Source organism: Heloderma suspectum, chromosome 6, assembly GCF_057233095.1.
Source record: "Heloderma suspectum isolate Gila_16-S chromosome 6, 16-S_ref, whole genome shotgun sequence".
Taxonomy (NCBI): Eukaryota; Metazoa; Chordata; class Lepidosauria; order Squamata; family Helodermatidae; genus Heloderma; species Heloderma suspectum.
Genome location: NC_139463.1, coordinates 59650119 through 59672589, shown reverse-complemented (window position 1 = coordinate 59672589; position 22471 = coordinate 59650119). Strand labels below are relative to the sequence as shown.

Genomic DNA, 22471 nt, shown 5'->3' with positions numbered 1-22471 from the left:
TCCAGTTAAAAAAACAAACAAACAAACAAAGTGATAGGCTACGTAAATGTTTACTTAGCCTATCACGGCTGATTTTAAAGAAAAAAACACACGTGTGTACGCAAATGGCGGCACCCATGGGCGCCGCCATTTGCGTTCCTTATTTTGGCACGTCTTAGTCTACGTAAACATTTACGTAGACTAAGATGGCAAAAATAAGGGGAACGCAAATAGCGTAGCATCTACGCTATTTGCGTTCCCCTTATTTTCGCTGTCTTAGTCTACGTAAATGTTTACGTAGACTAAGATGTGCCAAAATAAGGAATGCAAATGGCAGCGCCCATGGGCGCCGCCATTTGCGTATGAGCGTTTTTTTTCTTTTAAATCAGCCGTGATAGGCTATGTAAACATTTACGTAGCCTATCATGGCTGACTGCAGGGACGCAAACAGCGGCGGCTATGGCCGCTGCCATTTGCGGAACCGGCCGGCCAGGGTTCGGGGGGGGGAGGGGCGGAGCCCCTCCCCCCCGGCCAGAATTTCAGGAGGAGGGATGGAGCGCCTCCCCCCCACCACGAATGTCACCCTTCAAAAAGGTAAGTGACATTCGTACATCCCTAGATTTCTCCCCTTCCTTTGTTTCAGACTCACGGAATAACAGGGAGAAGATGTCAACGAATTCTCCCCGGAGTATTTCCTCTTTTGTTGCCGGCAATAGGTGATATCCCAGGGGAGTGGATGTACCCCCGGTTGGGATTGCCCTATTCTCTACCTGGGCATAAGGGTCATTGCTGCCCGCCCCAAGCTCCTTAGAGCTCTCGCCTATGGGGCCTTGCCACACAGCTGGGCAGGCAGCCATGGTGGATGGGGCATGCTGAGGAGCCACTCTGTCACTGGCCGAAGGAAGCTCAGCAGCCAGAGGGGCCGTGGGTGCTCCCCCCCATCAACCCCACCTGCGAGGTTTGGAGCAGGGACGGGGGCCCCCTGGGGTTGGGCAGATGCAGGGATGCCCATCGTAATGGTGGCCCCACCTGGTGTGGCATGGCTTAGTGCCGGGAGTGTGTAACCTGGGCCGAAGCAGTGGGGTGGTACACCTGGATGAGGGAACCCTGGGATGCCCCCTACTGGGGTGTGAAAAGGCCAACTCATCTCCACTGAAAAGGGGAACCACCCGTATGGCAGGAACTGGTTACAGCCAGTCAGTGGCACGGACCCCCCAGGTTCCGGAAGCTCACCTGAACCAAGGTTCTTTGCCATGTCAGGGATCTGGCTGCGCTCCAAAACTGCAGGAGCCAGTGAGACGGGTGCCAGCCACCCTTGCACCGGAGGGGGCTGCTCCGAAGATGAGCATGCGAGCGCTGGGGCTGGTGCAGATGCTGTTTGCCCAGTGACGGTGACGACCTCCTTGGAAGCCTCGATTGCTGCCAGCCTCTCTGAAATAGATATTAATAGATCCTTGCAAGCTTGCCCTCTAGTAACCCTTGAAGTCCGGGGAGCCTGCCTGGCAGGGGTGATTAATGCAGGGATCCCTAAGTCCCGCTCAGCACCCTCCAGTCTGGCCAGAATGAGGGCCATGTCCTGATCCTCATCGTCGGATGAGGAAGAGTCGGCCCTACGGAAGTGGCGCTTAGCTGGGGGGCAGGGGGCTTTAGCTGGGGGGCAAGCGGCTTTGCCCTTGCCTTTTTTCCCTGCCAAACCCTTCTTGGGTGGCATCGCTGTGTGTTGGGAGATCTGCCAAATGTCTTTAAATGGAACCCTGAATGAAATGCGCTTACCTATGGATATATTTGGTATGTTTCCAATTTCTATTTCTGTAATTCTTATATATTTATTTATTGGTAATATTATTGTACGTATTAATTTGTGTGTAAATTAATTTGTTTATTTGTTTGTTTGTTTGCTTTGTCTTTAATTACTGTTATTATTATTTATATTAAATCGCACCCTATACTTTCCAGGCGAAGCCTTGTGCCTTACTTGTGCTCCCCTTAAACAACTGCTCCCTTATTTTTTTAAAATTAATTTATTTTCCCCTCCCTCCCCCTTTCTTTCTTTATGAAGCAAAGGGGGTTGAAGGCACAACAGGCCACTAGGGGGTGGCAGAGTGCTAACGAAAGCCCGGGAAAATCTCTGTACTCCGGGGACGAAAGGAAAGAAGCTGCCGATAGTGCGCTGAAGGCAGCCACAGATAAATGGCCTACGGAGGTGAAAAGGAGGAGGTAAGCCCAGGCACCAGAACCCTTTCCCTTCCCTCACCTTAATAACGGCTACCTGGAAGCTCCAGGAAGCCAAACGGAACCCCCCCCACGCCCACGCCCACACACACCCACAAACTGTGAAGGTGTTATGGAGCGCGAAAGGGGCGAAACAGGAGACTTTCCCCTCCTGAAATCAGCTGGGGGGGGCAGAAACGCGGAGGAAACCAGAGCAGGCACCACTGAAGAAAGGGGGAGGGAAGGGTGAAAAGCCTCTCGCTTGCCGGGGAAGGGGCGCAAACCACGCAGCTCAGTGGCTGCCTTGTCCCGGGAATGCCGCCGCTGCCAATCTGCCACTGCGCCGCCGATCCGCTGACTCGTCCTGGGGGTGCTGCCGCCGCGCCGCCGCCTCGTCCCTGGGGTTGCCGCCACCGCTGTGCCACCGCCGCCGAGATCGAGGACGGACGGAGGACACTGCTGATGTGCTGCCACTTGAAAAGGGTGCAAAAATTCCAGCTGCAATAGCCGGAATGAGGAGGCGGCGGGGCAGCGCGGCCTAAATAGTGGCCGGCTTGACCCACCCCTTGGTGATTCCAGGGGCGAAGTCCAGTGGCCTTCACCCTTGTCCCATCCTCCCCCTGCCACCTGCAAGAGCCCCCCCCCATAGCCAGGCAAGCCGGGCGTGGGGTGAGGGCACTTCCTTTTGAAACCTCCCTTCTTCTTTCCATTGAAAGTACTATGGCAGACCCCAGTGGCAGAGACCTATTTATTAGAAGTGCCATAGGAGGTTCATAGTATACATTTGCGACTTTGTACTCCCCAGATTCAAATCAACATAGTTTTTTACATGACACCTTGCAAAAATTAGTTATTTTGACAAGGTGTAACAATTGTAGGGGGGATTTCCACATAGGAAGTGCTCCAACTCCGGACAGAACTTACTTTGGGGATAAGTGCAGGACCACCACTACCTCATCATTTAGTGACCTTTTGGCTAAATTTAGATTAATAGATTCTTGGCCATTTTAAATATAGGATCCTGAGGTATGCATACTTTGCCCCTCGCTATCAAACATACACTAGAATAGACCATCTATTCATTTCTTCAACTCATGCTTCTTCCATCGTAAGCAGAGAGATCTATCAAAAAAGGGTATCAGATCATTCAGCTATAAGTCTAACCATGAGCCGGATTAGAGATAGGAGCTAGTAGGCCCGTGCCCCTATGTACTTAGCGCCCCTATGTACTTAGTGTTTCTGAGTGATTCTGGGGAGGGCCTGCCTGGGCAGCCAAGCCAGGCCAGCAGCCTGTGTTTAGGCCTGCTGAGAAGGATTCCATCTTCCATCCTCCTGGGCTTTCCAGGATCAATCAATGTGCTTTTCAACTCCAAGAATGATATGCCCCTATGTACTTAGTGTTTCGGAGTGCTTCTGGGGAGGGCCTGCCTGGGCAGCCAGGCCAGGCCAGGCCAGCAGCCTGTGTTTAGGCCTGCTGAGAAGGACTCCATCCCCCAGCATCCTGTGTGTACTGTAGGCTTGTGTTTTTCAGGCCGCATGGATGGACTACATCCTCCATCCTGGGCTTTTCAGCCTAATCTGCTGTAATATGCAATATGCCCCTATTTAGTTAGCATTGGATGGCTGGATGGGTGGGGAACTACTTTTACACTGCACTATATCTGAGAATTGTAGGCTGTTCACATGATTGTAGGCTGTTCACATGATTTCAGCTTTGCCACATGCATTTATGTCTCCTTCTGCCCAGAGAAATGAACATGGAGAAAAGAGAAACCTGTGGTCAATCCAGCACTCAAAAGAGGCGTGGACGCCCCACGAGAACATACACCGCTAAGGTTGCATTTCAACAGTATTTTAAGAATGAGATGGAAGAGGAGGAAGCCCAAGGTGTGACCAGCAGCGACAGCAGCCCCAGCCTCAGTCCACCCCGCACCCGTAAGCAGCACCCACCACCAATTACTGCCACAGAAAGTGGCACAGGCACAGCCAGCCACAACTCCAGAGGAAGTGGAAGAAAGTTCATGGATGGTGAGCTGAAGGGCAGTGTCTCCAAAGTGGATGAAAATGTTCCCAAGGAGACTCTACAGCGGCGGAATGAAAGTCAAGATGTCTACGTCATTCCAAAGGATGAATCTGGTAAGACTCTGTCACCACAGGTGCTTGTAAATATCTGGATACAAATAGATATCTCTGAATATTTGAATAGTCCCTACATTAGCCTTCTGCAACCTGCAGCCTTCCAGATGTTTTGGGCTACCACTCCCAGCATTCTTGACCATTGGTCATGCCGGCTGGGCCTGATGGGAGTTGAAGTCCAAAACCTTTGGAGGGAACCATTTGGGGAAGGGATCTTCTTCTTCAACACCACAAAACATACACGACTGTTTTACATTCATTCATATTCATTGCTGTGAACATATTTCATATTATTAAAATGTTATATGGTACTCCAGTACTAAAGAAAACCCCAACTCTTTAAAAGAATTGCAATAATTTCTCAAACAAAACACATTTTTAGTGGGAAAACACTTCAGTGTTTTGTTCTGGCTTTGGAAACAAAGCCATTCATCATAGTTTGCTGTCTTGTTTGGCCTTGATCTCTTTTAACTAGGGCTGCAATGTGAATGGATTAAGCAATTACATTTTGGAGGATGGTTTTTAAAACAGGGCCTGACTAATCAGGCACTGCTCCCGGGGGACCACAAATGCACCCCGGAAAAAGGCAGTGGGATTTGCCAAGTATGTGCTCAGATCCAGCCCTATCATTAGGTAGCAGCGAGGTGTTGGGGCACATGACTGTGGGTGCTCCTCAGACTGCCTTGTACCTCCTCAGCCAGCTTGTTGTCCTCTGGTGTGGTGGAAGAAGCTCCCGCATTGTCACTGTTCAAGTAAGATTCAGCTATCGCTGTATGTGGGATGGAGGGGTGCCATTTTATCCTTTGCCTCAGGAAGCAAAATGCTTTGGGCCAGCCCTGTAGATGCTGAGTCTCACACAGTGGTATAATAGAGCTGATGCAAAGGAGTGGACCTTGCAAGGGAGCCAGATATCTCCTCACCCATGCTTTTCAGACTTTTACCAGTGAGGACATGTTTAGATAATTCTCGTGGAGTTTTTAATTCTGTACAGTACTTTTTTTTTGCACCTTGTCTTATGTGTTGTTTTCTCAGTGCTAGCTAGGGTTGGCGGAGAATTTCTCCCCGAAACTTCGGGGGGCCGAGCGCCAACGTGTTCGGCCCCCCGAACAAGTTTCGGGGAGAAATCCTCCGAACTCCCCCGCCCCCCGCACCCCCCCGGGACGGGACTTACCTTCGCCGAATGTCCCTCCTGGCGGCCGGTCTGGCCAGCGGTTCGGCGGGTGTTCGAGCGGGGCGGGAGCAGCAGCCGGTCTTTCGACCGGCTGCCGCCGCCGCCATTGCAATCAAAGAAAAAAAAACAAAAACGCCCCCTGATAGGCTACGTGACGATTCACGTAGCCTATCACGGCTAGATTTGCAAAGTCAGCCGTGATAGGCTACGTCAATCGTCATGTAGCCTATCACGGGTGACTTTAAAAAAAAAAAAAACTGTGTACGGATAATGGCGGCCCCCATAGGGAGCCGCCATTCCCATTCCTTATTTGGTCGCTGTAGTCTACGTAAACATTTACGTAGACTACGGCGAAAAGAAGGGCAACGCTATTTGCGTTGTAATGGCGGCGGTGGCGGCAGCCGGTCGAAAGACCGGCTGCCACCCCTGCCCCTGATGAAGACCCGACGAACCGCCGCCGGGACCCGCCGCCAGGAGGGACATTCGTGAAAGGTAAGTCCCATCCCGGGGGGGGGGGGTGGCAGGGGGTGGCGGAGAATTTCACCGCCGATTTCGGTGGGCCGAATGCGTTGGCACTCGGCCCCCTGAAGTTTCGGGGAGAAATTCTCCCCCATCCCTAGGAAAAACCCACTGTGTCTGGGCTTGCCGAGGAAGGACTTCCCTGGATTCAAACCACGTGTCTGCCATGTAAATGCTTGAGCACATTTCTCGACGGAGGGAGAAGAGGGTCAAATTCCGCCCTGCAACGGAGGGAGACAAATCTGACCCCACACCCCACTGAGCTCAGAATCAAGGTCCTCTGTTGATTCAGAGCACCCCATTGAGTTCAATGGGGTTTACTTCGAGGTAAGTGTGCCGAGGGTTGCAGACTTACAGCCAGCTCTTATGTCTACTCAGAAGTAAGTCATAGCTTTCCTGGGTCCTGCGAGGAAACAGTATGGCACAAGTTAAGCAAGGAAAACAAGATGGCCCTGCCCCTGCTCCTTTGCAGACGTGCCAGGGAGGGGAGGCGCTCCTTTGATTCAAACCATGTCTTCTGAGTGGCCACCATCTCGGAGGGCAGGGAAGAAGGTGAGGCAGACACCTGCGCAGGGTTGGTGTGTACGTGCACCCAGCCTTTGAATGGACTTGCACTCATGCCTGTGAAAACATCCGTTAGGGATGTACGAATCCCTTACCTGGCTCTCTGCAGGGGCATCCGTGGTGGGGGGGAGGTGCTCCATCCCTCCCCCTGGAATCCTCAATGGGGGGGGAGGCGCTCTGTCCCTCCCCCCAGAATCCTGCTTGGCTGGCTCCGCTCCGCGGCCAAGCCGCAGAGCCACCGGCCGGCTCTGGCCGCCCGCAGCCAGACATCCGGCTGCTGGGCAGCCCTGCAGGGATGCAAATGGCAGCTGTTGTAGCTGCTGCCATTTGCGTCCCTGTATTGAGCTGTGATAGGCTACGTAAATATTTACGTATTGTGCCGGAATACGAAATACGAAATACGAATTGTAATTCCAGTATTGTAGAGCTGGGAAAAGTGCAGAAAAGGGCAATTAAGATGATCAAGGGGCTGGAGCATCTCCCCCTGTCCCCCATGAAGGAAGGATACAACAGCTGGGATTGTTTAGCTTGGAAAAAAGGAGGGTAAGGGGAGACATGATAGAAGTGTACAAAATTATGCATGGTGTGGAGAACATGGAGAGGGAGCTATTTTTCGGCCTCTCTCAAAATATTACAACCTGGGGTCATCCCATGAAGCTGGTTGGTTGGAGACTCAGGACAGAGAAAAGGAAGACCTTTTGGCAGAGTGCGTAGTGAAACTATGAAATTCGCTACCACAACATGTAGTGATGGCCACCAACTTGGATGGCTTTAAAAGGGGGTTAGATGAATTCCTGGAGGAAAAGGCTCTCAATGGCTCATAGTCCTGATGGCTATGTGCTACGTCCAGAACCAGAGGCAGTATGCCTAAGTAGACCTGTTGCTGGGAAACATGGGCGGGACGGTGCTGTTGCACTTCTGACCTCCTGGAGGCTTCCCGGTTGACAGCTAGTTGGCCACTGTGGGAAAGGAATGGTGGGCTTGATGGACCCTTGGTGTGATGCAGCATGGCGCTTCTTCTGTACGTGTGTTCTTGAACAAGGTGACACAAGACTCCTTCTTGATTTTGCTGCAGTCGGTTGATGAATTTAATTAATTCCTCCAGTGATTGTGGGAACCTGAACCCACCATAATATAACATTTGTCAGTGTTGTATGTATTGGGACACATTTCCATATAAAGAGCTTCTGTTTCAGCCACACATCTTGGGATGGAAACGGAAAGTGTTCCGAGTAGAGGAACTTATGGGGTTTCTGATTAAGACCTCCTATCATTATGTCACGTTTTCCATTTTGTGTGTCCTAATGGATTTTGACACACAATGGAACTGTTTGACCAAAGTGTCCTATTGGACGGGGACCCTAAATCCCCACCACACTGACAAAGAGTCCTATTGCTTCAGTATAGTGACATGGGCCTCTTCAGGACAATGGCAAGAAACTGTGCCAAGGTTACCTCCAGGGCAGCCCTGACTTTTGGGTTGATAGCCACAGTGGGGGGGGGGGGCTTAAAGAGAGCTTCATTTCATATTAGATGTCCATATTTCAAATGGATGTCTTCCTTCTGGATAGCACTTCATGCATCTGAAGCTGGCTGTAGCAGTCCATGGAAGATTATGCCATTAAAAATGTGTCAGTCTTGAAAGGAGCACAAAATTCACTGCACTAGACTCACAAGAAAATCCTTCTTTCAGCTCGGTTATGGTTTGGCTGACCCTGTTCAGGGAGAAAAAACAGAGTTTCCTTCCTTTTACCGGATTGATACTAACGAACTTGCTCAATATGTGGGCCTTGTCCAGCTGCTCCTGCATTTCCATTGGAACTGGATTGGGCTGGTTGCCTTAACTGAGGAGAGAGGTGAAAATTTCATCCAGACACTGACACCAATGCTCAAGCAGAAGGACATCTGTGTGGCCTTCACTGACATGTTCGAACCAACAAGCCCTCTCCTTTTACAGCAAGCATATCTTGGATCTATTCCTAGTGCTTGGTTATAATAATCCCCAAGTGATTATTGTCTTTGGGGACACCAACGTTGTACTCATATTAAGAGTGTTCTTGGCTATTCATGAAGAAAAGACCAAGATCCCATTTAGGAAGGTTTGGATCATGACAGCCCATCGGGAAACTTCTGCGGAAAGAAAAAATTTATACAAGGCCAAAGACTTCCATGGTGCTTTGCACTTCAGAGTCCACAGGAAGGATGTGCCAGAATTCACACATTTTCTCTGGGCCTTAAATCCACACCGACCACAAGGAGATGTATTTCTCCAACAATGGTGGGGACTCACATTTAAATGTGACTTTCTGAAACCAGGAGAAATCTCTCCGTGGGGATGGAGGAACTGCACTGGGGAGGAGAAGGTACAGGACCTGCAGAGCCATATCCTTGCAGTGACCATGTCCAGTTACAGCTACAGTATCTACAATGCTGTCTATTCTGTTGCACACACATTACATGCTGTGTCCTCCTCTGGATCCAAACATGCATTGAGAGGGGGAGGCAAGAGGCTGCTGAATCTTCAGCCATGGCAGGTAACGTCCTCGTTGAGAGTTGACAATCTTATAATAGGTTCCTTGGTGGTTTCTCGGTGGTCTGATCCTGGAAGCAAAGGTTGAGCCTAGGAGAAGGGTTGTTTGTCCAATCTAAAGTTCCCAATAGACACATTCCCCATAGATATTCTTTCATGGCCATCGTTTCCCTTAAAGAGCACTAGGAAGTGAATAAAAAGCAGTGGAGACCAATGGTGCTTCTGTGATAATCATGTATTTAAAACTGTGGCTACTGAGGAGGAAGAACCAAGCAAGCTGTCACCCCAAATACATACTATTCTTCTCCCCACCCCTCATCTCCAGGAGCAAAAAACAGGCAGCTTCTCGCCCCCCCCCCTGCCCCATTCATTCTTGCCAGGCAGCATGAGGACATCTCAGGTGTTGTTCGCCTTGATGGCACCACCCTACTACTTCTGGTACACACACAAAGATAGGAGCATGGCTTGTAGCAAGTAGCCACCAAAGAAAAATGGGCAAACCACTGGGCAAGCATATTTGAGCAATTGCCCAATGAAGCCATCTGAATGCACCTTCAGTGTTCATCAAAACAATGCAGTAAATAAAGGAAGAAGTCTCTAACTTGATGGCAGTCACAGAATGTCAGAAGACACCAGAACTCACTCACCATTACCCTGTTTATAATTCTCTCTTCCATTTCAGATTCTTGCCTCTTTGAGGAATGTCTGGTTTAACAACAGTGCTGGAGATGAAGTCTCTTTCTTTAAAAAGGGAGAGAGATACGATATTGTGAATGTGATTTTCTTCCCAAATGAATCTTTAGCTCACACCAAAGTTGGACAGGTGGATCCGGAAGCTCCACCTGACCAGGACTTCACCATTCATGCTGATGCAATCATGTGGGCTACAGAGGTGGGTTTGAAGTGTAACTCATGGGGGCAATACAGAATGCTGCAGTTCTATATCTTGAGAACAGAAGGTGTCTTACTAGATGAGACCAAAGTCCTATTGAGTGCAGGAAGGGGTCCTTCTCCAGTGAGAAAGAACCATCTTTGCATGCAAATTCCCAGTTTGAGTCCTTGGCATCTCCAGGTATGGCTGGAAAAAGGCCCCGGCCTTAAAGCTTGGAGAGTGACTTCCACTCAGTGCAGACAATAGTGGGTGAGATATAGGGATGTAAAAATCCCTTACCTTGCTGTCCGTGGGGGGGGGGCGCCATGTAGGGGTGCACGAAAGCCACTTACGTGGTCTCGCAGCTTGCTTCACGGTGGGGGGGAGGCGCTTCGCTGCTCCCCCCGAAGTTCAGGCCGGGGGGGAGGCTTCCCGCCTCGCCCGGCCGAAATTCAGGCCGGGGAGGAGGCGCCTCGCCTCACCCGACCGCGAAATAAAAAGTTAAAAGAAAAAAAAAAAATGCCCCCGTGATAGGCTACGTGATGATTAACGTAGCCTATCACGGCTAGATCTGCAAAGTCAGCCATGATAGGCTACGTTAATCGTCACGTAGCCTATCACGGGTGACTTAAAAAAAAAGAAAAAAAGCGCGTACGCAAATGGCGGCCCCCATAGGGAGCCGCCATTCGCGTTCCTTATTTGGTCGCTGTAGTCTACGTAAATCTTTACGTAGACTACGGTGAAAAAAAGGGCAACGCAAATAGTGTTGCCCTTATTTTCGCCGTAGTCTACGTAATCTTTACGTAGACTACAGCCAGCGACCAAATTAGGAACGCGAATGGCGGCTCCCTACGGGGGCTGCCATTAGCCGTACGTGTTTTTTTTTTTTAAGTCACTTTTTTTAAAAAAGTTTTTTTTTAAAGCTGACTTTGCAAATCTAGCCGTGATAGGCTACGTTAATCGTCACGTAGCCTATCACGGGGGCTTTTTTTTTTTTTTACTTTTATTGGAATGGCGGCGGCGGCAGCCGGTCGAAACACCGGCAGCCGCCTCTGCCCCTGTTGAAGACCTGCCGAACCGCCGCCGGGACCTGCCGCCGGGACGGACATTCGGGAAAGGTAAGTCCCATCCCGGGGGGGGGTGCGGGGTGTGGGGGGGTGCGGAGAATTTCTCCTCGAAACTACTTTGGGGGGACGAATATGTTGGCATTCGGCCCCCTGAAGTTTAAGGGAGAAATCCTCCCCCATCCCTAGCACCGTGGGGGGGAAGCGATCCGTTCCTCCCCCACCGGAATTCTTGTCAGCTGCCCCACTCTGCATTGATTCTGGGGAGCCGCAGGCCAGCTCCAAAACCACAGCAGGGACTTTGGAGCTGGGATGCAAATACACCGTTTGTGTCCCTGTTTTTTCACACAATAGGCTACGTAAGATTAACATAGCCTATCATGTCAAATAGCAGGGACACAAGTGGTGTAGGGGACCCCTCACTGGGGTCTGTGGAGGATTTCTCCAGCATCCCTAGAGAGGCAGAGATAGGGTCTGATACAGTAGGAGGCAGCTTCATGTTTTTGCATCTGTATGAGCATGTATATCTCCATCAGCTTCCATTACGATGATTCTAAGTAACCTGCAGAAATCCAGAAAAGATTCAGACTTTCTCAACTGGTGATCCTATCCATTGTGTATTGGGAAACTCTGTTGAGTAACTCTGTCCTATTTTGGTGCAACATCCCTTGCATGTAAAACCTCAATTATTTCTGTCTCCCCTTTTAGGTGCCTCCCTCTGTGAGGTGTGTGGAACGGTGCTCTCCAGGGCACCAGAGAAAAGTTCCAGAGGGGAAGCCGGTTTGCTGCTACAGATGTGATTGTTGCCCAGAAGGTACGATTTCTAACCGGACAGGTATCTCAAGCATTCAGAGCCTTGTTCAATTTCAGAGCATACCGGGGTTAGCATGGGAAGATCATGTGCAAGGAGAAGACACAGCCATTTAACCTATGAACAGTTTCTCCATGAAAACCATTGGGGATTCATAACTCAGTGGTTTACTGTTTTGCAAACTATTCACAATTTTCTGAAGAAACCTTTTGTTAAAATAATAAAGAATAATAATATCCTTAAATACTTGCCTTGGCTCACCTCTCCATGCATAGTGTTTTAAACACCATGTTTCCAATCTCAGTTGTTTGGGCATTAAACATGAAGCTGAATGGTGATTAGTTGTTGTAGCAATGGGAGCATGATACTCCAATGTCAAGGAAACTGCTGTTTAATCTATATTGATTCCTGTCAGCTATTTCCAAGCCTCTGCACCAACACATCTCCCCTGAAGAAAGTGCGTCATCTGAAGCAAATGCCTTATTTATTTATTTGCCCATTCGGAAGGCGCTGCATGTGACAGGCTGTGGTGATGTTCTTACCCTTAACAGTTTTCAATTTCTAGTTACACACTTCAGGTTTTTCTTCTTGCAGAATATGGAACATGGGTCTGCTAGCGTGGGCTATCCTACACAGGTGAAAACGAGTGTTTTGTACCCTTCCTGACTCTGCTCTTATGCAATATGTTGTTGAAACGTAAAGAGAAAATATGAAACGGGAGGCTGCACACTTATATGGACAGTATGCTAGGGAACTGACATTTCTGTCTCCTTCTTTGTGGCCTGCACTGTCTGTACAAAAACAACAAGTATGCCAAGTTGAGATACTTTTGCTCATTCCAGATGCAGATCACTGTGTCCCATGCCCAGAAGATCAACATCCAAACAGCAACCAAAACCATTGTTTCCCCAAGAAGACCCACTTCCTTTCCTATCAGGAGGCACTGGGGTTCATTTTAGCTTCTCTGGCTCTTTTCCTCTCTCTGATTGCATCTGTAATGTTGGCCACCTTCATTCTACACCGTGACACGCCCATCGTCAAAGCCAACAACCGAGACCTCACCTATGTCCTCCTTCTTTCTCTCTTGCTCTGTTTCTTCAGCCGCTTTCTGTTCATTGGTCGCCCCATGAAGGTCACGTGTCTTCTACGTCAAACTGCTTTTGGCATCATTTTCTCCATTGCCATTTCTTCTGTGCTTGCAAAAACTGTCACAGTGGTTCTGGCCTTCATGGCCACCAAGCCAGGAAACATGGCTAGAAAACTCTTGGGGAGACAACTACCATACTCCATTGTCCTGGCCTGTCCCCTTATCCAAGCAATTATCTGTGCTTTGTGGCTGGTGACCTCTCCCCCATTCCCAGTCTTGGACTTCCATTCTCTGGCTGGAGAAATCATTGTCGAATGTAATGAAGGCTCAGTGACTATGTTTTACACTGTCCTGGGTTACATGGGTTTACTGGCTGTCGCCAGCTTCATGGTGGCTTTCCTAGCCAGAAAACTGCCTGACACCTTCAACGAAGCCAAGTTTATCACCTTCAGCATGCTGGTGCTTTGCAGTGTTTGGGTCTCCTTTGTGCCCACCTACCTGAGCACCAAGGGGAAGTCCATGGTGGCTGTGGAGGTCTTCTCCATCTTGGCCTCTGGGGCTGGTCTCCTGGTTTGCATCTTCCTCCCCAAATGCTACATCATAGTGCTGAGGCCCAGTCTCAATTGTAAAGATCATCTAATAAGGAGAAGGACTTAGGTTGTGTATCACTTTGAAACATGCCCTGCTACTCTAGTTTCCTGTCAAGTACAGGTGTAAGAAGGCCAAAAACATTGTTAAATGTGCTGAGTTATTCCTCAAACTACAGGGTCCTTTCCACACTGGGCTTTTGCTCTTTCCCACTCAACTGGAAGTGGACTTAAAGGTTGTCTGTATGGCATTATATATATTTTTTTAAAAAAAATCACACCATCACACTATCAGGAGTTAGTGTTACTTATCATGAATTATAGGTACAACAGAGAGTTGCAGTATGGTTCAGGGTTAGGCTCACTTCAAAGATACTCTAAATTGTACTGATCTCACTTCCCCTACAAGGAGAACATTCTTCTCTCCTCCATGCCATTCTCCGTTCTGCTCACTGGATTGGTCTTGGGGAGGATAGGTTTCATTTCATTTTATTGGCCACTGTTGAGGCATTTGAAACTTGAGTTCCTTCAAAGAGGAAACATGGCGGGATATAAATGTAATACTAAATGAAAATGAATAAAATAAATTGTGTTCATGTTTCAGTACTTCTGCAAACCTGTTTCCTTCCAGAATGCTCATCCTTCTCCCTTGTTTCTCAGGAGCCCCATTGTGGCTTGGTTGGTGTTGGCACTTGCCCCCTGAGCTCACTTTTAGAGGGAGTGATACTAGCAGCAAGAACACATTATGGTCAGTCATGAAGAATGTCAGCGAGACCCATATTTGCAGAGCTGGAATGTAAAATGTATGAATATGCTGTTGTGGAAAAATGGAAAGGTAGGGTGAGAGAGGAGACAACAGTGTAACAGATTCCTTCAAAATCAGGGACCTTTTATTGAACACTGGAAAAATAACAATGCACCTCTTCATTATAGCAGGCCTGGTTGTGGCTCCCGTTAGATAAGGTGTCAGGGACAAAACAGGGTTCCGTAATGTGGAATGGAAATCAGGCAGGTGGGTTGTTCTAAGCTTTATAAAATCTCAAAGATTTCACCATCCTTCCTGAAATTTGCAGGTGCCAGAAAGACATGCTTGTTTTACATCACCGGAAAATTTCAGGGAGATTGGTTAAATATTGCAGGAGAAAGGGCAGTTAACAGAGAAAAGACGAAAAAACTCAGTCATGCAAGAGTGTTCCTCAAAGCCTTTGTTGGCTCCCTTTGGTGCCCATCATTTGTGAACAAAAGTATAGGCTCCTTATTTTAGAGACTGATATTTTCCTATTCCTCTCCACTGTCATTGATGGAACTGATTTTTAAAATGCCATGTCCTTATTTCAAAAATATTTTTTATTTGCATAATGCAAGTCTGTGGGTCTCATATCATGTGGACCGTGGAATGTGCAGGTGTGGTGGGGAGGGGAATCACTGCCGTGTGGAGGAGAGTCCCAAGCAGCAGCAGAGGTTTACTGGTGCGTTTCTGGGACCTCTGTGTGTGTGTGAACATGGTCAAGCAGCACAGTTGTTAAAAGGAAAAGGGTTACAACAAAAATTACAAAGCACTCTCCAGAGGTCGTATTTTTGCCAGAGACGCATCTAACTAAGAAATATAAGGCAGTATTCAAACACCCATATTTTGGACACCAATTTACTGCCTCAGGCTCTAGCTGCCAAATTGGAGCTGAACTTAACACAGAAGTCTCCGGTCAGTGACAGGGGTGGAGGAGGGGGAGATCAGCCTGCGTTCGGTTCATTGTGTGAGAGAGAGCTGGTTAGAGTTGGTTACAAAAGAAGATGGCGCATGAGTTGCAGCGTTCATTTTGGGCACCACTGTTTGTTTTAATTCTTCAATTAATTTTGTCATTTTTGTCACCTCGCTTGACATCTCACTCAGCAGTTTCAACACCTCGCTAGACTCTCAAATTATGGAGTTTGTATTGGAAAAGTTACACTTGGGGTTTACTTAGAGGTCCCCCACCCTGCTTACAGGTTGGATCCAGCACTGCAGCTTGGGTGATCCCTCAACCATTTGGAAAACAGAAGTGCTCTTCTGTTTCCTCACAACAGCACTGAGAAGAGAAGAGAACCTCATACGAAAGAATGGATGACATTACTGACTAAGTCTTCTGACATTGTCATAATATCAACACATCACTGCATGGGATTTTTATTTTTGCAAAGAGAGGCTGATTCTCCCCTGCAGAGAATATGACTGACTAAGCCCAACTTGGGCTCAACGAGAGGGGATTAAAAGCTTTACACTGGATATTGTACTCTCAATTTTTATCATTGTGGGAAAGGAATCTCCTAGTGGTGTTTGAGGCGGACTGGTAAAAATAATTTTATTCCGAGCTTTTAGACACTGATTTTTAGTTTTTCTTTTGTTTTCAATTTTTACTCGTTATTGATATTGATAATTGTCTTAACATTTTAGAAACATTTTTTTCCAGCTAGTTGTATCATTTTACAATTCTAACTTGACAGATCATTTGTCTTATTTTTAAATGAGAAATTCTAAATGAATCAGTCATCCTGGAGATCATGATCTCTTGCCCACCTCCAAACAGAGTAAGATTGTGAGTTCTTTTTCACCACTGGAGAATCAGCTTCGAACGTTAGTTGTTTGTCAAGATCTGCCTTCTGCTAGGCACTCTCCGCGTCTCCAAGCCATTCAGTTGATATTCAAGACCAGGAGACCTTTCGGTCCTCCAAGGAGCTAGTTACTTTGAAGCTGTCAATTGGTTTTGCTTAGGGATGGCAGAGAATTCTGCCACGGATCATGGTGAGGTCAAATGACAGTGCGTTCGGCCCCCTGAACTCCGTGGCGGAATGGCCTGCCCCCCACCTCCCTGCGGATCCCCCCCGGGACGAGACTTACCTGGGGGGATCTTCCGGGCTGCGGCGGCTGCGGCGGCTGGTCTTCCGACCGGCTGCCACTGCCGCCATTTGCAGTCTTGTAAAAAAACGCACAAAAAACCCGACGTGATAGGCTATGGAAAGATTTACGTAGCCTATCATGGCTCGGTTATAAAAAAACAAACAAACCCGCTTACGCAAATGGCAGCGGCTACGGCCACCGCCATTTGCGTTCCTTATTTTTGGCCGTCTTAGTCTACGTAAATATTTATGTAGACTATGACGGCGAAAATAAAGGGGAACGCAAATTGCGTAGTGGGTGCTATTTGCATCCCTTTTTGATTCGCCGTTTTAGCCTACATAAATATTTACAAATATTTAGCCGCTGACATTTGTGTGTGCGGGTTTGTTTGTTTTTTCCCCCAGAGCCCTCCACGGCCGGAAATCTGGCTGCGGATGGCTCTGGCCTTGATGGGCCTGGCTGGCTGCTCCGTGGAGCTACCGCGGAGCACAGCCGGCTGTGGAGGATTCCTCAGGGGAGGAACGGAGTGCCTCCCACCCGTCAAGGATTCCGGGGGAAGGGATGGAACGCCTCCCCTCCCACCATCAACATAATCCGTGGAAAGGTAAGTGACTTTTGTACATTCCTAGTTTTGCTCCAAAACCCCCCTCAGTCCTCTGCTTGGTTACTACCAAAGCAAAGCCCTGAAGACTGGCAGGCCTTTAGGTATTTAAATATCAAATTAATTTTGTTCTCCTTAAACAACTGCTATCCACCTACATAGCAGAGCATTATTGAAGCCTGAAGTAAATTTAGTCACTCAGGATTGGGTAAAGAACCCCTTGTCAGTAGGTCCTAACACTAGGCAGCTACAGGCAGCAATTAACATACTGGCCCCCAAAGAGAATCTATATTTAAAAAGGAAGATCCATTGTATGGGTTCAAATGGGGCACTTGCCTCCTCTAGTGATAGATTACAGTTGATGTCTCCAATATAAGGCTGTGCTGTAAATCTGTGTTTTTTTATTGGATGGTGATGCATTGTGAATTGGCAAATTAATCCCTTTTTGAGGAGCTTTCTCTCAGGGATTGTGAAGGATTGCTGGTTTCACCCCAACAACACAGCAAGGTAGACAAGGCCAAACACGGCCACCAGATTCTCCTAAATTGACCCAGGAGCTCCCTTCCCGACCAATAGGCACTGTATTCAGCACTGAAGTTATTCAGGACACACCACACCAACTGGAAGTTGGGTAAAAATGTTTTTGGGGGAAGGAACAAAGAGGAAGGAATAGGGAGAGGTGGTCAGTTGTCCAAGAAATTACAAGCAGGGTACAAAACTCTAAGCAACACCAGAAACACTAAACACCAAGCCACACATCTCATGAGCTAAACAGTAAAGCTAGCTGGGCCATCCTACACATACGAAAGTATGGGCCTCCCAGGATCGCCATCGACCAGCACCATACCCTAATACTGTCAGGGCTAAGAAGAGATGCCGCCCCTTCTCTAGCCCCCTTTTATTGCCCAGCCCTAGCAACCCAAGGCATGTTCAAGGCACCCAGTCCAAACCCAGGCCCGGGACACCCCACTCCACCCTCCAAAGATGTTGCATCTTCCCACCAGGCACGGCTGTTATCATTTTCCCAACTAGCCAGGCACATCATGGCCTTGGACTGCAGGATGAGACACAGCTGAAAACAACCAACCTCCAGGGGCCTTCTGCATACCAGACCACCCCAGCGGCCATCATGGCTCCTACTCTATTAACCCATTCTTGACAGGGATCATTGCTGGTAGAATTTATAGAGTTGCGCGTCTTTGTCAAAAGTGTCATTTATTTCAAGTCTACTTGTTTGGTCATCACTTGTAGCCATTTTGGACCTTCTTAGATAGTTTCAAAAGAAACACTTATGTCAGAAATAAAACTTCTGGAAATGAAACACAAAAAATCAAGTGGGGCAAAAAAATTACCGTCTTCTTTCACAAAAAGGAATGGAACGTAACGCCCCTGAAGTAGGTAAGGTTTCAACATCACTCGTTTGCCTTCAACAAAAATACCATGTATTTGGGGATAGAAGCTCTAAATTGCTAGCCTATGAGCTGAAACACCGCAACCTAAGAAATGTTATTTGCTCAATTAAAGACAATCAAAATTCATTGGTTTTTGGGACTATACAGATCAGTAATGAATTTGTGCAATTTTATTCAGAACTGTATTCTAATCCAGATCCTGATGTCACTAAGGGTGCAATCCTATGGCCACTAGTCAGCGGCTAGGTGGCCAGGGATAGGTCGGCTCCCAGGAACCGACCTCTGAGCCTGCACTCCAAGGTTGGTTCCCTGAGAACTGACCTCCACCCCTTCCCACACATCCTCATAGGCAGCGCAGAGGAGCCCTGCGTTCTGCCCTTGGAAGAGGAGCACAGAGCAGTAAAAACAGGGTGTTCCTGGGGCCGTACCAGGGCGGGGAAGTCAGAAATGCCAGTATGACACATCCTACATGTCGTCTGGCTGCCACTTCCCCCTCTCCGAGGTCCCATGGCTAGAGAGCCGAAATCGGCTGTCTAGCCGCAAATGCAGGGCACGAGAAGCAAGACGGAATGATCCCCCCGTGTCGCTCCTGCCCTGCATTGCATTGAGGGAACCAGGTTGGGGAAGATGTGTCCACACTGACTGGCAGTGACTTTCCGGAGACTTAGACAAGAGCCATTCCCAGCCCTAGCTGGAGATCCCAGGGATCAAACTTGGGACCTTCTGAATGAAGACTGTGTGCTCTAGCCCTGAACTCCGGCCCTTCTCTGCCTGCCTCTCCTGCTAGCTCAGCTCCTCCATTCTCGCCTCCTGCATGACGGGATGTAGACTTGAAATACTGGTTGAACAATCAATGGCTCAGGCTGAGCCTGCATTTCATCCACAGCTTTGGAACCAGAATGAAACTTCCAGAGCCTTCACCAGGGGAACCCTGGAACCCCTCAGAGTGTCACAAGGAATTCTTATTCATTTTATGACTCCTTTATTATTTCTAAAGGAGCTTAAAGGCTCTACTGCTGTTGCTCTTGGAGACACTCCCTTGAACCCTCAGGGTTCGGAAGAGAGGGGCCGCTTCCTGACAGAACTGCTCCCCCATTATGGCAGCTTCAGAGGGAAAGGCAGGAAGTCCTAGGCTAGGAGGGAACTCCCTTGTCTCAGACTGGAGACATGGTGGCCCCTTCTGTTTCTGAGGTCTGTGTGTATGAAACGCTCCACAGAGGAAAAAAATGGTTTCTGATACTCTGATGTGTCCTCACCAGAGAGCTCAGCCCTCCTTTCTTCTGAGGGATGACCGAGTCTAATAGTCTCATCAAAAATAAGTACTGGAACTCTTTGGCTTCCTCACTAGAAAGTTTGCCACCCCTTCCGTTTCTGAGGTGGGGAGAGGTGTGGCATAGTTAACCTCTTGATGTCCTGAGGTAAAGCCCCCTCCCCCCCATCTTGGACTGACTGACATGTCTTGAGGGGTCATTATAACTCCAGAACTTTGTGGAGACAGTGCACGGAGCAAAGGGTAAGAGATCTATGTTTGTGCTTGCTCCTTTTGTACCCCATTTCTGCTCCTAACTCAGTGGTGGAGCCCTTTTTTCCTTTTCCCTGTGTGTCTCACACATACCCAGGTGTAAGGCCCCAGGCCTGTAATGAAGTTGCCAGTAGTTTTAGAGAGACTTAGCGATCCATAGGGCTTTTTGCTTTGGTTCATTAGCTGCAGTTTTCTTGCTAGTGGGCATCTCAGCTTGTAAGGTGAGTCAAAGGGCGATATCTCCGCATCAGCACATTCCATGCTAATGACCTCTGGCACCGTTTATCTTATCAGAGCCTAGGATGTGCCTGAGAAGGGAGGCCATATTTATGCTCAGCTAGACTCCATCTTGGATGTAAGTGCTCACACTGACACAGGTGAAAGGGGAAGAACCTGACAACTCAGGTCAAGTCCACGTGGCCCACAAAGAAGCAAAGAGTGATGCACATCAGTTTTTCTCCCTCCAAAGTGCAAAGGAGGCCCAGTGTTATTGGGATGTGGTGATTTCTCTTGCCTGGAATTATCAAAATGACAATAATTCTTGATGAATCCTCCAAGGATTTCCCTCCAGCAAGTCAACAACAAAGAAATTCTGGAGAAAACATGCTTAATATAAGTATGCCATGAGCTCGTCAACGTGGGGCTGGGGTGGTGTCTGGTCATTTGTAATCTGCTCTCTTCTTGCTGTGATCTAATTCCCCTGCCAGGGCATCTTTTTCTCATTCTCTTTGTCTCTGACCTAGCAGGGAAGGTCTCCCTCCCTGTGCTGCTGATGATTTGGCTGCTGCTGTTTTGGCTCCTGCCTCAGGCCACCCAGACGATGCTGAGGACCACGTGCCCCCTGACCAGGCCGTCTAACCTGGAAGATTATTACAGGCTGGGAGACCTCATTGTCAGTGGGAATTTACACCTTGGCATTTATTATTTCCATAAGTCAGAAGGCTTCCGTAGATTCCCCCGATTATACATATCCAGTTTTCTCCGGTAAGTGTCCACCAGAGGGATCTGGGAGAGGGGCTTGCCTGCTTTGCTCTCAGATGGGAAAGCTCCTTCCAGGGAAATGCATCAGCAATGCTGCTGATGTTTAAAATGTCTTGGTTTGAGATGATGCTCTCAGAGGCCTGTCAGAATTGGCTTTGACCTGCAAGGAGAGTCGTAGACTTGAGGGTTCTTTTTTTTTTATGTAATCATTTTATTTTATTTTTAAAGAAAACAGCTGCAACAACAACAACATAAACACACAATACACATATACTAACGTATCTCTTAAGATTGTAAGATATCTACCTTTGACTCCCCTTACACAACGAATCCTTATTATTATTCTCTACTTCTTATCTTAGTTGTATATCATACACTGAGTCCACAGACTTTATCTCATTTCTCTCCTAATTTTTAACAACAACAACAAAAGAAAAAAAAGAAAAGAGAGCCAACCATCTCAAAGTTCAAAATCTACATACATAGATATCATTTTTCTCTATTTCTTGTACAAATTCTATAAAAGGTTTCCAATCTGACATAAATACACCTTCAAGAGTCATAAAAGAACAAGGCGCCTCAAGACTCCTTGTTGTTATTGCTGTGATCAACTAAGGCAGCTACCCCTCCAGGGCTTGGGGGAGGCCACTTTTGTGGGGTGAGGGGGCAGGGGGGCTTCATTCTGCCATGGGCTTTGGGGGGCCGAATGCACTGGCATTCAGCCTCACCGAGATCTGTGGTGGAATTCTCTGACATCCCTACCCTCTTCCAATACGTTTTCCCTTGATTTTAACTTATATTCCCCTTGTGACAATTCCAGTAAATCATTAGATCTTATCCATTTATGTGTGCTATCAAATTGTCTTATCTGCATTGCTTCTTGGGAAGATATCCAACATGGTGTTTCTTGATAAAACCTTAATTTATATTTATTCCAAATTCTTCATACACTCCTTCTTATATAATGATTATTAAAATCTGCATTCACTTTTGTTTTATCATACCACAAATAACCATGCCACCCATATCTCAATTCATTTCCTCTTAGTTCTAAAAGTCTTCTATTTTTCAACGTCACCCATTCCTTCATCCACATCAAGCAGCAGACAGAAAAATAGGTTTTCAAATCTGGTAATCCCAAGCTACCTCTTTCCTTTGCATCTTGGAAAATTTGTATTTGAACTCTTGGGTTTTTTCCTTGCCATATCCACTTTGTTATATCTCTCTGCCACTGCTTAAAAGGTAAATCCGATGTAATAATGGGTATCATTTGAAACAAAAATAACATTCTAGGTAATACATTCATTTTAATCGTTGTAATTCTTCCCAAAAGTGATAGCTGTAATTTTTACCATTTTCGGAGGTAGCAGCAGCTCTCCAGGGTGTTAGACAGGGTCTCTCTCTCTCTCTCTCTCTCTCTCTCTGTCTCCCAGGATAGCCTGTATATGCCAAGGATGGATCCTGGGACCAGAAACCTTCAGAGGAGGCATTCTATCCCTGAATTATGCTCCTTCCTCTAAAAATAACACTATTTTCATGTCCTCATGATT

The 22471-nt window shown here is 47.7% G+C and overlaps 1 protein-coding gene across 1 annotated transcript in view; it reads left to right on the top strand.

Moving 5' to 3' along the window:
- The first annotated feature begins 2032 nt into the window (after positions 1 to 2032).
- Positions 2033 to 22471, top strand: part of LOC146340960 (vomeronasal type-2 receptor 26-like) — a 32343-nt gene continuing 11904 nt past the window's right edge. The window contains exons 1-3 of the mRNA XM_084807287.1: positions 2033 to 2196; positions 14935 to 14999; positions 20687 to 20873. Coding sequence (XP_084663413.1) covers positions 2033 to 2196; positions 14935 to 14999; positions 20687 to 20873 — 416 coding nt within the window. The remainder of the gene's footprint in view (positions 2197 to 14934; positions 15000 to 20686; positions 20874 to 22471) is intronic.